Genomic DNA, 17,170 nt, shown 5'->3' on the forward strand with positions numbered 1-17,170 from the left:
GCAACCAATGCTGCTCCTCTTCAGTCAGTACCACCACAACAGCAACAACCACAGCGCACTGCGCCAGTGATCAATGCGCCGCCGGCTAAGCGTGCGTACACCGGCCCCCACCCACTCTGTGCTACATGTTCTTATCATCATCCGGTGGGTGTGGCCTGCCGTTACTGTGCCCACTGCAACGTTTACGGGCATTTCACTGCGAATTGCCGCTATGGTCCTCGTCAAACGCAAGCTCAAGCCGCTGTTAACCAAGCCCTGCTACCTGCTCCTCAAGCTCCTCAAGCTCCTCAAGCTGCACAGGCCCCGGCAAACAATGTTCGGACCTGCTTTGCATGTGGTGACCCTAACCACTTCGCAAACCGGTGCCCGAACAGAGTGGTGAAACAAGAAGCTCAACAACCCCAGCAACAACAACAGCAGCCTCAACAACAAGCCGCTCACGCCAGAACTTTCAACATCAACGCACGCCAGGCTCAAGCTGATAACAACGTGGTCAATGGTACGTTCCTTGTGAATGGTATATATGCATCATGTTTGTTTGATACTGGAGCCGATAACTGCTTTGTGTCATTTGAATTTGAGAAGCTTCTTAGACGTAAGCGCTCTTATCTTTCGTCACCCTTCGAAGTAGAAGTCGCTACCGGAAGAACCATTGCTGTCAATTCTGTGCTCCGTGATTGTACTCTCAAGCTCAACAATCATATATTCCCGATTAATCTCATTCCAATGCAGCTCGGAAGTTTCGATGTCATAGTAGGCATGGACTTTCTTCGTGAAAACCATGCTGAAGTTGTGTGTTCCGATAAGATGATTCGTTTTGTGCTAGCTAGTGGTGATATTCTATGTGTTTATGGTGAAACTACCGCAAAAGACCTCAAGCTCATGTCATGTCTTCAAGCTCGCAAATATCTCCGCAAGGAATATCGAGCCTTCTTGGCCAACATTGTTGTAGCAGAGACGGACAAGAAAAGGAAAGTTGAAGTCAAGGATGTTCCCGTTGTCCGAGAATTTTCTCAGGTGTTCCCTGATGATCTTCCTGGATTACCTCCAAGTCGTGATATCGACTTTCGAATCGACCTTACTCCAGGAGCCAACCCAGTGGCCAAAGCTCCGTATCGACTCGCTCCATCTGAGATGCGAGAACTCTCAAACCAACTCCAAGAGTTACTTGAAAAAGGCTTCATTCGCCCGAGCACTTCTCCATGGGGCGCACCAGTCCTTTTCGTCAAAAAGAAGGACGGGTCGTTCCGAATGTGCATCGATTACCGGGAATTGAACAAGCTGACCATCAAGAACCGATACCCCTTACCAAGAATCGATGATCTGTTTGACCAACTACAAGGTGCTCAGTGTTTCTCCAAGATTGATCTACGTTCAGGCTACCATCAGTTGCGGATTCAAGAGGAAGACATACCCAAAACCGCTTTTCGAACCCGATACGGCCACTACGAATTTGTTGTCATGCCTTTTGGTTTGACCAACGCACCCGCGGTCTTTATGGATCTGATGAATCGCGTGTGTAAACCGTTCTTAGACCGTTTCGTCATTGTATTTATCGACGATGTCCTGATCTATTCCAGATCGAGGGCCGAACATGCGCAGCATTTGCGATTGGTTCTCGAGTTGCTTCAGGGAAACCAACTCTACGCCAAATTCTCCAAGTGTGAGTTCTGGTTGGAGGAGGTTCAATTTCTGGGTCATATTGTGAATAGTCGGGGTATACACGTTGATCCTGCAAAGATTGAGGCAGTCAAGGGATGGGTTACGCCAAAGAATCCGTCAGAAGTTCGCTCTTTTCTCGGATTAGCCGGTTACTACCGGCGATTCATCGAAGGGTTCTCAAAGATTGCTGTACCGCTTACCTCCCTTACTCATAAAGACAAGCCTTTTGTGTGGGGAACCGCGCAGGAGACTGCCTTCCAAACCCTCAAACACATGTTGTGCCATGCACCAGTTCTTACACTGCCGGACGGAAGCGATGACTTCGTTGTCTATTGTGATGCTTCAAACCTTGGACTTGGCTGTGTTCTCATGCAACGAGACAAGGTTATAGCTTACGCATCTCGACAGCTCAAAATCCACGAGAAGAACTATACAACCCATGACCTTGAGCTAGGCGCAGTTGTCTTTGCCTTAAAGATTTGGCGACACTACCTGTATGGTACAAGGTGTACGATCTTCACCGATCACAAGAGCCTACAACATATCTTTAACCAGAGAGAACTCAATATGCGTCAACGCCGATGGGTAGAACTTCTCAACGATTACGACTGTGAGATCCGTTATCACCCAGGCAAGGCGAATGTAGTTGCAGACGCCCTCAGCAGAAAGAATTACGTGATAGGTGTTCGAAACATCCAGGCTCAGTATAACCTCGAAGCTCTCATCCGCGAAGCACAACACGCTTGCTTTAACGAGCGTACGTTGAAGAAAGAACGAATCTATCACGATGGAACTCAGCTCGTGAGCAAAGCCAACGGGATATTCTATTATCTGGACCGAATCTGGGTTCCGAGGAGGACAGATTTGCGAAAGATCATCATGAGCGAAGCCCACAAATCCCGATATTCCATTCATCCCGGTGCGGACAAAATGTACCAGGACCTTCGCTACAAGTACTGGTGGCCTGGGATGAAAAGGGATATTGCTCTATATGTTGGTAGCTGTTTAACTTGTGCAAGAGTCAAGGCTGAACACCAAAGACCTTCAGGCTTACTCGAACAACCGCCGATACCCGTATGGAAGTGGGAAAGCATAGCTATGGATTTCATAACTAAGCTTCCGACCACGCCATCAGGTCACGACAGTATTTGGGTTATAGTCGACCGTCTAACCAAATCAGCCCACTTTCTGCCAATACGAGAAGACTATAAGGTGGCCAAATTAGCCCAAATCTACACCGACGAGATCATTAAGAATCATGGTACGCCTCGAGACATCATTTCTGATCGCGATGCTCGGTTTACATCGAGATTGTGGGAAACTTTTCAAGCAGCTCTTGGTACGACGCTGAATTTGAGTACCGCATTCCACCCGCAAACCGACGGGCAGACTGAAAGAACGATTCGTACTATTGAAGACATGCTCCGTGCGTGTGTTATCGATTTTGGTGGTAGTTGGAGCAAACACCTACCGTTGGTCGAATTTTCGTACAATAATAGCTATCACTCCAGCATCGAAATGGCACCCTTCGAAGCCTTGTATGGTAGGAGATGTCGCTCGCCTATTGTATGGCACGAGGTCGGTCATTCACAATTGACTGGGCCTGAGATACTGCAAGAAACGACTGACAAGATCTACCAGATAAGGGAAAACTTGGTGAAGGCCCGGGACAGACAAAAGATGTACGCCGATAAACGACGCAAGCCCCGCGAATTTGCAGTTGGCGACTACGTACTCCTAAAGGTATCACCTTGGAAGGGAGTAGTCCGATTCGGCAAAAGAGGGAAACTTGCGCCTCGATTTGTTGGACCTTTTAAGATTCTGGAAAGGATCGGTAAAGTTGCCTACAAACTCGAATTACCGGAGGAACTCAGCAATGTCCACCCGACTTTCCATATTTCAAACCTTCGAAAATGCGTAGCCGACCACGACGCGATAATACCACTCGACGATCTTCAGGTCAATGAGACGCTACACTTCGTGGAAAAGCCTGTCGAAATCATGGACCGACAGACCAAGCAACTCAGACGCTCTCGCATTCCTATTGTAAAAGTACGATGGGAAGGCAAACGAGGCGCGGAGTTCACTTGGGAACTCGAAAGTGACATGAAGGCCAAGTACCCGCAGTTGTTCAGATAGATCTGAAGCATCAAATTGGTAAAATCACACGGCGATGTACGGTTCTCGGCCTAATTTCGGGACGAAATTCCCTAAAGGAGGGGAGACTGTAACACCCCGTGTTTTCCCAAAAGTCAAAGTCAAAGTCAAGAGTTGACTGTTATTGGAATTAAAGATCAATAAAGATTAATTTCATTTTAGTTTCATTTTGATTTTCATATTATTTGGAGTAAATGTTGTATAATCAAACTAATCGGCCGATAATCGAACTGTGAATCAACGACCGACTGTGAATGATAGGAAGTAACAATGCAATAAAGCTAGTCAATCAATAATCAAGCTAATCAAATCAATCATCGAACTCAAGTATGGATAATTTTAATGCTTTTATACGTGTGTGTGTGCCTTACGTGTTACTTGTGCATGCTTACTTTATGATAAAGTGTGTGGTGAATCAATCAAAATCAATCAAGAATCGAAGGATAATCAAACTCAATCGAAACCGACTTTGAAAATAAGTTGTAAGGATGCTTGTATGTTAAATATAGTCCCGACTACTACTAAAAGTAATTTGATTAGGAAATTCTATCATCCTCAAATCATCGTTCTAAGTCGGAATATCAAAAATCGTCGCGAAACACTCAAAACCAGGCAAGCCGATCGAACAGGGCAACCTGATCGAACAGGCTAGCCGATCGAACAGGGCAACCTGATCGAACAGGCTAGCCGATCGAACAGGGCAACCTGATCGAACAGACTAGCCGATCGAACAGGCTGTTCGATCGGGCAGCTGCTCGATCAGGGATGCTGTTCGATCAGCCAACCCTTTCCTCTTTTGGAAGCCTATAAATAGGGCTGTCCTTGTCAAACTTTCCACTTTTGGAAAAGCTCTGACCGACCAGCCTCTTCTTCTCACTAAATCTCAGATTTCTCTCAAACCGGTAAGTATTTCGCTCTAATCCTTGTACGTTTTTGTTCATTAATCGATTCTCCATCCTTCTATCTTTCAAAACTTGGATTTCATCCATGAAATCACCAAGATCTAGGTGTTCTTGGGTGATGTCATCATGTGTTCTTCAAGAACACTAAGTTTTGACATCATTCCACCATGAATAGCTTAGATCTAACCGATTTCCACATAAATAACCTAAAATCTACCAAAGATCTTAACATTTCACGGTGGAAAAGGATTGAAAGACGGGTTTTCATCTATCTTTCAACTCTTTTACACTCAAAACGGTGAAAACGAGACTTGAACCGATTTATAAATCAATCTAAACAAACACATGGTGCAAGATTCGGGTTCTACCGAGAGATATACCGATTTCGGGTTAAACGTTAAACGTAAGTTCCAAACCGCCTCTGGCCGAGCTTGGGTGATTCCTGCTCGAGTCAGTAGACTAAGTAGGGACTTCAGCTTTGTGGTTCAACTCGTAGTCAAAGTATCTCTAAAACATCAACAATTAACGGGAATAACCAAGTGTTAAGTGATAGGTTAACCGAATCGAGAAGCTGGCCGAACGGCTAGGCTGTTCGATCGAACAGCCCAACCGATCGAGCAACACCAGCCGATCGACCAGGCTAACCGATCGACTGGCACTTAGACCCACCAACTCACAAAGTGTAGTATTGACGAGGTACTGTTCGATCGACTACGCCACTCGATTGAACATTACTGCTCGAATCATGAGATACTATACTTCAACACTTAACCTTTTCGAAACATTGGAATGTCACCCGATCGAGCATGCCACCCGATCGAGTGACACTTTGCCAAACCTCAGCTGCTAACCGATCGGTTGGGCTAACCGATCGAACAGCTGTTCGATCGGCCAACTTGAAAGGGGTATGCTGCAAGAACTTCAAAAGTTCAAACCATCATACACAAACACATCCTTCACATCAAAGGAAGAAACAATCCACTTGAAGGAACCAGCCGATCGAGCCAGCCGGCCGATCGAATGGATGTTCGAACGGACTTTCAAACCAATCGAACAGCCCACTCGATCGAACTGCCGTCCGATCGAATGGTCTACTCGATCCAAGTACATTGTTCACTTTTTCCGCATTACTCATTGTATTGTTATCGAACTATTCAGGCTAACTTATTCTCAGTGCTCCTTTCAATCCACGACCAACCACTGTGAGTATACTCGATCCCTTTTTTTGCTTTCAGCACTTTTGGGTGTTACATACGTAATCTATCAAATTCACAAACGACACAAACTATTTGAACGCTAACCTACTTGCATGTATTACTTGACTAAATGATTGCTGTTTATTATGATTACACGTGGAGTGCTATCTGCCTGCTTTAGCAACGTAGTACTATAGTTTGGACTCAGCACCCGTTCACACGGGGGTTGCTAAGGACAATTACTTGCATGGATTACAGTGGTAATCATGTATTGCGAACTGTCTCGGACAGTCAACTCGAAGTCGTTGGTATCGATGGTCCCATGTTGATAATTTACATGCATCGTTTGCCCTTGTGTACGTGCTTGGTTATGCGTAAACTTTTCGAACTTTATATGCTATATCAAACTTGTGTACTCACCTTTACATTATATGTATTGACTTTTATTTTAACGTATGTGACAGGTGTTTAAGCTACTATCGTGCTAGGGAAGCGAGACAATAATAAGCTTCTAGGAGCCTGTGACCTTAGGACAGTGTCCACATACCTGCTCCAGGGCCATAGTTATCTGTAGGTCTTGTACTGGCACCTGTAGTCAGTAAGATCTACAGTTAGCCGTCTAGAAGTCTTAAAACAATATTTAATTCGGTCTGTAATAACTAAGAATCTGAGTTGTCGGAACAGTTCCCATATTGTTTAGTTGATTTCTATGATAACTTGTTATTGTTTGGGACACGGTATGGGACGTGTTATATAACTGAATTGTATGATAGTTGTTGTGGAAACTTCTGAACAATCTGTTTCGCTCAGTGCCGCGCCCCGATGATTCCGCCATCGGTTGGGGTGTGACAATGCTATTGAATGTTTTTGTGATTTTTATACCTATGTAATTTGTTTCCATTTTTAGTGTATTAGGCTTGAAGCTCTGGATGAGAGGAGTTCTAGGATGGAGCTGATAAAGAAAGAGAAAGTCGAGAGGTTATAACATGCGTGATAAATTATATTTTTTTTCTTCATTTTGTGATATCGTTTAATGATTAACATGATGTATATACTCAGAGTAGGTAAATATTGTGAAGAAGAAAGAAATCTGTCTACTAAATTAGTACTAAGGCATGCTGACTTTCGTCTCTTATATAACGTTTTCCAAAAAAATATCTTACTTTTGATCTCTGACTCATTCAACTGAATAATCTTAAACTCATAAAACATTGAGGAAAAAAATAATTATTTAACCCGTTTAAGTTATTGGTCGAGATTGTCATATCTACAAAACAGCTTCATCTCATGTTTATTGACATGCGGTTTTTAAAAAAAGTTGAAAGTTTACCCAAAATATTATTTTGATAGTGAATCTTTCCCAGTTCCCTTTTTGTTGGTGTATTTCAGTCATTCGTGTTTTTTATCCTGTCATTGAAGTTATGATAATCTAAACATAAGTTGAATTGGAATTGTGCTTCCAAACTATTACCTCACTAAGGCTTATTGTGTTAACCTGTCTAGAACAAGAATAAACTGTTTTTGGGTTAAGATTGTTTTTCGGTTAGGAGTCCATGCATTCTAAACCAGTAAAATATATACTTTTTCACGGGGAAGTCACAAAAAAAAACTTATAATATTGAAATGTAGTGGAAACTGTTACCTCAATATGGTTAAGATTGTTTTATAACGGAGAAAAATGGATGAAGGTATCAATGCTTTATGTTACCTTTTCATTTTAAAGTTTTGTTTGGTGCTTTAATATTTGGTCCAGAAGGTATCTATTTGGCGACCCTTAGACGTGAAGCCTAACTTTAGAAAGGCCTAGAACAAATAATGATTTACACGGGCTTCAATGCCAGTAGATATTATATGTTTATGTTAAGCCATCCGCGAAACTCGCGGGATCTTAGACTAGTATGATTATAAACTAAGTTATCCTAAAAAGGTAATAATGCTATTAGGTCAGAGGGTGTGGAGGCGCCACCACGGCCACCTCACCTCCCATAGCGCCTAGAGGGCGCCACCACCCACACCGCCGTCTTCAAGGAAGGGCGCCATTGAAGGGGCTTCACCATGGTAACGGGGAAGAAGGGGCTTCACAGGTGGGGCCCACATCATTTCATCCAATAAAGTTTTTTTTTAATTTTGTTTAATGGGGGGCGTTATCCCACACCCTGCAAGTTAAGGGAGGGCGTGATAAAGCCCCCTGGCTGACGTGGATTCTAGGTGGCGCTAACGTGTCCTGATAAAGCCCCATAGCCTTATATTATGATCGCATATAAATTACAAAATTTGAATTGACTTTCTAGAGTGGGAGTTGGCTAGAAAGCTTAAGTTTCCTAGAAAGTCTAGGAAGCAGTAGGGAGGTGACATGTCGCATTTAGTATTTTTATTCAAAAGGGCATGATGGTAATTTGATTATTAATTTAATTTTGGAATATTATATATATATATCCTAAGCTAACTATCCATATATTTATGGAAACGCATATCTCTTTGACAATTTCAAATCATTATGATTTCAAAAGGGCAGTTACTTTAAATTACGAAGTTCAAATCATTAACAATTTCTTCACGTTGTGTTTTATTAGTTACTAGGTTCATCACAATGTGTTTTAGCAGTTATTGTTTTATCACAATATGTTTTATCAGTTACTGGTTGATATGATTTTTGGCATTCTTGATGTTGTGTTTTATCAGTTACTATATGTTGTGTTTTATCAGTTACCGGTTTCATCACAATGTGTTTTATGAGTTACTGGTTCCAGTTACAGTTTCATCACAATGTATTTTATCAGTTACTGGTTGATATAATTTGGCATTCTTGATGTTGTGTTTTATCACTTACTGGTTCACGTTGTGTTTTATCAGTTGGCATTCTTGATGTTGTGTTTTAGCAATCAGTCACTAGTTCGTCACACTGTGTTTTATCACTAAAACACACTACTATGAGCACATCTAGATCTGATTTATCAATTTTTTTTGTATGAGTTGGTGTTTTCAAATGTGAGGGATTAGAGAGAGAGAAAAAAAATTGCGACATTTTTGGAAGAGGTTTTATGATTGGTAGTTATTTTCTTATTTAAAACAACTTAAATGACACATTTACCCCCAATCATATAATGCAAAACCAACACTTGTTACAAACACTTGTTACAAACTTGTATTCATATTCGCAATGTGTAAATGAGTTAGCCGTGTATATTTAGTCATGCTATGATTAAATGAAAGATAATAAAAATCCTGATTTTATGCTATAATTTGAAAAATAAAAATAAAAATAAAGTATACAAAAGTTATTCTTTTAAGTTTATTAACTTATTGGAACTGAATTAAAAAAAAAAAAAAAATAATAATAATAATAATAATAATAATAATAATAATAATAATAATAATAATAATAATAACAAAATAGATGAATTCTCTCTTTTGCCTTCTCATTGTCATTAGTAAAGTTTACTTAATTACAAAATTGAGATCACATCTTAACCAGCGAATTAGTTTATTCATAGCTCAAATTATTTTGTACGTCTTTTAGGGAAAAAAAAATGTTTTGTATTTTATCCGTTTCTGTATAAAGTTTTTTTTATTTGCTAAATATTAAATGTGGAGAGGTTTATTAGTGTTATCTTTAAACTAAAATAATATGTTTTGTTATGTCATTATGAGCTTGCCAACGCAATGGTACCGACCATGAGAAATAAAAATGAAACCACCCAGCTCAGTTGGGCCACATTTTAATGCTTATTTTTTTCGTATTATTATTAAAATTTGATGATGTTAGTATTTTACATTAATTAATAAATGGTAACTATTTTGGCTTTTAAATTAAAAATTAGTGGTCATCTTTCATGCTGACTTTTAAGTTTTAACTTACTGAGTTCGGTTCCTTAAAATTCGATGAAATTTAGTAAAAATGAAACATAATACATTTTTAGAAATATAATCTTAATTCAACCGTGGTAGCATGGAACTTAATGGAAATGTGTAACAAGAAAAATGGTTAAACTTGTTTTATCAGGATTGATAAATTAATATAAGTTCACATGTTCCAACAAACATGCAAAAGAATTCAAACATATTACTTGCCTTAAAGCACGTCAGCATCACATTTGGTTAAATGACGATGGCTGATTTAAATTATGTTTCGTGGCCAAAATATAAATTAATTAAAACTAGATGGAAGCACCCGCGCGTTGCGGCGAGGTACAACCGTACCAATAACATTAATAACACACCATCGTCAACGACAAGCAACACTGAAAAAGAAGACGTAAAAACGTTAGACCACGCACGTCCGTAACAACGTGTAGAAAATGACGCATTAATAAAAGTTGTTATACCATAATCATGCATGTATCTTAAGTATAAGAGAAGTTACAACCATTTTGAGAAAAGTTAGAAACATTTTGTAGTACATTTTGTCAGTACATATATGATTATATACTAAGCCCCCGCGTTGCAGTGGGAACATAAAACCGTGCCAAGTTTCACGAATGCTATACTACCACCAACGACCACTAACACCGAAAAAACTCGTAAACAAAATAAATAAAAATGGAAAAAGTTACATTGGGCACGTAGACGGAAAATCATTGAACCACACACCTATTGCGGCGTGTTAATACGCAGAAATTAGACCGAAACGTAAAACATAGAAAAGAATAACTAAATCGATATATGACCTGCGAGTTGCGACGAAGCTACCATATGAGGAAAATAGACGTAAAAACATTAAACCATATACGCACATTACGTCGTGTATGGACACAAATAAAATTAAAAAATAAATAAATTAATGTGTATTACAAAAATAAATACATGATTTAAATAAGTAATAAAACTAAAACAAAGAAATCATAAAATAAATAATAATAAAATATAATGTACCATGGACCTACAACAAAACTTTTTTGAAAAACTCATAAAACATAAGTTATAATACATTTATACTCCCAAAACTTGCTAATTGATAGTATGAAAATTTGTTGTTTTAGTATTTTAATGATAATTAGTTTAAAAAAATTATTATAAACTTATCTAATAACAGATAATGTAAACTGTTTTATAAATCATACTATATTTATCTCAAATCCACTCGAATTTTTTTAACCCATTTAAACTTTCTAGATAATTTTCAACTCAGAATTATCTCGTCAAGAGAGGGTGTTCATGGTTCGGTTTAAATCTTTAAAAATATTTGAATTGGTTTTTGGTTTGGCTTCTTAGTCGGTTTTTTTTAAGTTTTGTTCGGCTAGTTGGCTAATCTTCCAAATCGTAATAAACAGTTTGGTTTATGGTTTATATATCAAACTCGTCATCTAAAATCGGACTGGACAGTAGGAATTAGGCTATGTATTTTTAAATGTATTAAACCTGGGGGAGTGGAGGCTAATTGTCAACTATAGGTTTAAATACTTTTAACATCTGAGAGGACGGTGGGGGCTAATTTAACTCAACGGGGCTGTACAATTGTCAACTATAGTTTTAAATGCTTTTAACACCTAAGAGGATCGGTTAATTGCACTCAAATTGGGGTGTACAATTGTCAATCCTTTGGATCCCTCAAAGTCCAACGTAAATGAATATGTTATGCAAACTTAAACCAAAATTGAAGTTTATAAGCATTCTGTGATAAATATATAAGAAATTCAACCTCCGATTTGGGTGAATATGAACCATGTATTGCCCTGAAATACAAAATATCGTTTTATATATGAGACTAAGGGTGAACAGGGCACTTAGCGGGGAGTGGTGCGGTGATTGAAGTCCCCGAGCGGGAATACCGTCGTCATCAATTCGGGAAGGGTAATCGGGGAGGGGGATCGGTGTATGTTCACCGCACAAGAATTGATGATTTAAACGTTGGGCAACGGTCAAATATTTAAAAAAAAAATTCAATTTTAACCAATATAAATAACCAACTTAAATCTAATTTTTTACCACACCCATTCTCAAACTTACTCTAAAAATCTATCAAACACAACACAAAGCCAAACCGAGCAATGGAGAAGCAACCCCGCGAAGCCAAGAAAAAATCTAAGGGACGCGGCTCGCAACCGTCTCGTGGTGGTTTGAGCGGTGCACGTGCACAACCACAACCCCCTTTCGGATATACTTCACAACCCCCGTTTTTTTACCAACAACATTCACACCCCTCCTTTTACAACACCCAACCACAACCCACTTTCGGCTATTTTCAAAATTTGTTATCAATGGATCCTCAAACCCCCGCCTTCGACCCGTATGGTTTTCGTTCCCCACAAGTTCCATCTCCACGAGAAAATGTTGAACGTCCTCTACCTATTCACGAGGACGAGGACGAGAAAGTAGTGCCCGAAACTCAAAATTTGGGCGACTATGAAGATGACACCGGCGACGATGAATATAAGGTGGATGAAGACGCCGGCAACGAAGAAGATGACGCTCGGAATAAAAAGGGAAAAATGGAGCGCCAAAATTGGACAAAAGTCCAAGAAGAGGCGTTGGCGAAAGCGTGGGTACATTGCTCTACCAACAAAAAGAAGGGAAATCAACAAACCCGCGATGGTTTTTGGCCTAGGATTTTAGATCATTATAACGCCACCGTTGGTGGAAGTAACCGGACCGTGCATCAAGTACGGTCTAAATGGACCCCGATGATGACGAAAATAAACTTTTTCAACGGCCTATACCAACAAGCGGTAAAAATTATATTTTTTAACGTTGTATATGAATGAAGGGCTCGGTCAAGTTGGCGGCACAATTCAAAGAGTACACCGTCATGAAAGAAGCGAAGCACGCGATTGAATTGGAGGCGATTGAATTGAGGAAGAAAAGAGAGTCGGAGGCTCGCGAGCTCATAACGGAACAACGCGAGACGATGAGAAACTACGCGCACGATCGAGATATGAAAACATTCCTCAAGCCGTACGACGATGTTCCACTGGAAATGTTGCCGTTCATCCTCGCCCGAAAGCGCGAGATCGCAAACAAGTACGGGTAGCCGTGCAATTTCTAAAATTTTTATGTAGTATTGCAATGTAATTTTTATTTTATTAAATGAAATGTAGTTTTTTATTTTAAGAAATTATGTTTTACTTTTTATATTTTCTTATTTAAAAAAATAAAAAAACAAGCCCCCCAAGAGAGGAGTGCCGCCATCAAATTGAGGGTGTGAGGGGAGTTGACGTGTCGCGTGCTGATTGGCCGTGCGTAAGAGAGGGGACTCCCCTAAGAGAGGAGTGCCCTCTCTCACCCTAACACCTTATATCCTTTACTGTAGAGACGCAATCCCACGAATTAGAGTTAATTACTGTTTTCGTCCCTGTGATTTGTCAAAAATTACTATTTCAGTCCATTAGTTTAAAAATTGCGATTTCAGTCCCTGTGGTTTCACTTCCGTAACCATTTCAGCCCACCTCGTAACCATTTCAGTCCCTGTACTTACAGAATAAATGGATTGAAATGGTTACAAAGAGTTAAATGCCATTTTAGTCCCTGTGGTTTAGGCCATTTTGCCAGTTTAGTCCAAAGGTTTCATTTCTAACATGTGGGTCCAAAAAGGTTTCACAGTTGCCATTTTAGTCCACTGGATTAACTTCATCCATTTTTTCTGTTAACGAGAAGGCCAATTTGGTCATTTTGTATGTAATTCTGTTAACTAAAAGGGCAATTCAGCCACATAAAATGACCGAATTGGCCTTCTCGTTAACAGAAAAAACGAATGAAGTTAACCCAGTGGACTAAAATGGCAACTGTGAAACCTTTTTGGACCCACAGGTTAAAAATGAAACCTTTGGACTAAACTGGCAAAATGGCCCAAACTACAGGGACTAAAATGGCATTTAACTCTGGTTACAAAACTGAAACCACATGGACTGAAATGGCCACGAAAGTGAAACCACAGGGACTGAAATCGCAATTTTTAAAGTAATGGACTAAAATAGTGATTTTTGACAAACCACATGGACGAAAACAGTAATTAACTCCACGAATTATATCCTTTACTGTAGAGACGCAATCCCACGAATTACCCGTAGATAATAACTTCTTATTTAAAGCAAATATATTTCAAAACCCGGTAGTAGATAATAACTTCTTATTTTAAAGCAAATATATTTCAAAACCCGGTAGTAGATAATAACTTCTTATTTTAAAGCAAATATATTTTCAAAATCATAGACCATAAAACCATCAACATTGAAGTTTATTTGCAACTACCAAAAATTCTGGTGTGCTATTCAGCAGAAAACATTTATATATTAGAAATAAAAAACTTTATTTACAGTTATATTATATTTGACTACACAAACATTTGTTCTAATTTTTATTTAGGTGTTGTTTGTTTTTTGGCCAGAAGCACTTCTGACCACTTATGTCCGCGTCGCGCAGACACGTGCAGAATTTTGGGTCCTGCAGCTTGTTTGTTTTCCAGAAGCACTTCTCACCTTTTACCTCTTCCCCATCTCTTCCCCACGCAGACATAAGCCCACCTATTCTCTCTTTCAAAACACACAGACCACTCTCCACCGCCACATCTCCGCCACCACCTCCACCAATACTCGAAACTCCCAAAATTTATGACGCAAATATAGTGGTGTACGGCTGCTTCCCCCAATCGATGATAATGATGGTGTTATTAATTGATTCAAGAGCCCAAGAATTCTAATATGTTGCTGCCATCTTTCGTGAATGGTAAAAGCCCACCAAAAATAACGATTCCCTTGACTTTTGTGGATGTTGCTGCCAAAAAAAAAACGTGATGGTGGCTGCTAAAATATCGCTGGAATAGACAGTGGAGGAGGAGGTGGTGGCGGATGGTTGTGGTGGTGGTGGTAGATGAAGGCAGAGAGAGAGAGGAGTGTTAGTGTGTGTGTTGTGAAGTGGTTTTCGTAGAAATAAAAAAAAACAAACTCTCTTCTCCTTGCAGACTGCAAACCTTTGGTCCACCTCTTCTCTTGCAGATGCCTGCAGATGTGGTCTGCAGACTGCGACCTTTTGGGTCTGAAAAAACAAACACCACCTTACACTCTACTCTATAGCAATAATTTGGTTTGACTAAAAATTAAAGATACTATAACAAACCACAATTAGAATATGATGTATTTTTTTTAGAAAGGGCGAAATTTTATAAAGAACTTAAGCGAGGCGCTCAAGAAAACATACAAACAAGAACAAAGAAAGACAAAGAAAACAAGAAACCGAAACAATTACAAACTACATCGACACGAGTTATACATTAAAACTTCTCCATTTCTCCCAGTTAAGTTCCGCTAGTTCAGCCCGATTCCTTATCCATGTGTACGATATCGCTTTGATGTCCCCAATCAGTTTCGACAACGAGAATACTCTTTGTTTGAAAATTATTCCGTTCCTCGTTATCCATAAATTCCAGCAAGTGGCTGCTACCACTACATAAATCGCTCTTTTCAAATTCTTTTGAACTTTATATGAGTTGATGAATTCGAGTAACTGAACTACACTTAGTATATTCAGCCATTGGAAGATAACTACCCAGACCTGTTGAGCCGTTTCACATGAATCAGCTGGTGGTCTGCTGATTCGACCGTGTTATTGCAGAAAATACATTGAGTGGAAGGCAGTGAGATACGACGGATCAGGAGTGCTTCTCTCGTAGCTATTCTATCAAGTACCACCCTCCATAAAAACAATTTACTTTTTTTGGGATCAAGTGAAGCCATTTGAGTACCCGTGTTTCGTTAATGGTGTCAATATGATCCAGTTCAGCTCTAACACTACTGACCGTATAGTCGGCAGCCTCAGAACCTGACTTCCAAAGCCAAACGTCCGGTCTCATCTGAATATCCACTTTTTGCATAAGTAAAATGCATTCGGCCCAAACTTCAGTTTGATTTGCACTTGATAGAGAGTTATTGCTACCCCAATACCAAACAATCGAGCCCTGATTAATGTTATACCTGTCCGAAACATAACATCTTTTTTCACTTTCCAGGTCGTATAAGTTCGGGAATAAATCTCGAAGTGGTCTGTCACCAGCCCAAATATCCAGCCAAAACAATGCTTTTTTACCGTTACCCATCCTCAGGACCATCCTTTCTTGGACGTTGAGAGGCTGATTCTGAGATATCCGACCTAAGTTTATGAGAGACTTCCAAACCCCGCCTATGGAGCTTTTCAACGGTATAAAGGAGTGACACCTTCCACCAGCGTGAATCACTGAAATTAAACGGGCCCATAATGAAGATGGCTCATTTTTGAAACAGATTAACCATTTAATCATTAAAGCTTTGTTTGTAGCGGCCAGGCTAGCGAAACCCAAACCCCCCTTTTCTTTTGGGGCAACCACTTTAAACCAAGGAACCCAATTAACTTTGTTTTTTCCGTACATCCACCCCACAAGAACTAACGACGTATTCTTTCCAGTTGTTTTAATACATTTATTGGTGCACAGAAGAGTGAGAGGAAATAGGTCGGTAGATTACCTAACACCGCTTCAATCAATGTCAACCTGTCGCCGAAAGAAAGTGTGCGAGCTTTCCAGGCTGTGAGTTTTGCTTCAAATCTATCAATTATTGGTTTCCAGTTCTTGACCAGACCCATGTTTGCACCCAATGGAAGACCAAGATAGGTGAAAGGAAACACACCCGTTTTACATCTAAGAATAGAAGCTTTTTCTGATATGCTTTCCGTAGGAACTCCCACCCCGAAGAGATTACTTTTGTCGAAATTAACTTTTAGACCCGAAGAGAGATTGAAACATCTTAGAAGTCTAGAAAGATTTCGAAAATTCGAATCCGTCCATTCACCTATAAACAAGACATCATCAACGTATAATAAATGTGAGATGGTGGGCCCACTGTTTGGCATCTTACAGCCTTTAAATATGCCCTGTGCATTAGCCGTGACAGTAGCTACATGGAGTGCTTCCATTGCAAGAATGAATAATAATGGAGAAAGCGGGTCGCCTTGACGAACACCACGCTCAATATTAAACTCATGAGAGGGTGCACCATTAACAAGTATGGAGGATCTGGAAGAAGACAGAATGCCGCTGATCCATTTCCGCCATAGAGCAGGAAAACCCATTTGTGAAAGCGTCGAATCAAGGAAATTCCAGCTAATTGAATCGAAAGCCTTTTCGAAATCAACTTTAAACAACATCAACTTGTTCTTTGTTTTCTTTCCCCAAGAGATTAATTCATTTATTATCAAAGGACCCTCCAAAATGCTTCACCCTTCAATATAAGCCGTTTGCGTGTCGCTCACCAAAAAACCAATCACTTTCTTAAGTCTCTTAGCCAGAAGTTT

General features: G+C 39.9%; 1 protein-coding gene across 1 annotated transcript; it reads right to left on the bottom strand.

Annotated features, from left to right (window-relative positions):
• Positions 1–15,518: 15,518 nt before the first annotated feature.
• LOC110876737 lies at positions 15,519–16,948 on the bottom strand. The gene is made up of 2 exons (XM_022124897.1): positions 16,345–16,948; positions 15,519–16,207 (listed from the first exon to the last, which is right to left on the bottom strand). Exons 1-2 carry the CDS (start codon positions 16,946–16,948, stop codon positions 15,519–15,521), a joined length of 1,293 nt encoding a protein of 430 aa, XP_021980589.1.
• Between the last annotated feature and the right edge of the window lie 222 nt (positions 16,949–17,170).

Source organism: Helianthus annuus, chromosome 9, assembly GCF_002127325.2.
Source record: "Helianthus annuus cultivar XRQ/B chromosome 9, HanXRQr2.0-SUNRISE, whole genome shotgun sequence".
In the NCBI taxonomy this organism is placed as follows: Eukaryota; Viridiplantae; Streptophyta; class Magnoliopsida; order Asterales; family Asteraceae; genus Helianthus; species Helianthus annuus.

Coding starts and splice junctions, on each gene's coding strand:
- LOC110876737 (XM_022124897.1), bottom strand. CDS start 16,948: ATGGGTTTTCCTGCTCTATGGCGGAAATGGATCAGCGGCATTCTGTCT. Junction 16,208..16,344: donor ATTGATTGAAGCGGTGTTAG/GTAATCTACCGA, acceptor CTTGGTTTAAAG/TGGTTGCCCCAAAAGAAAAG.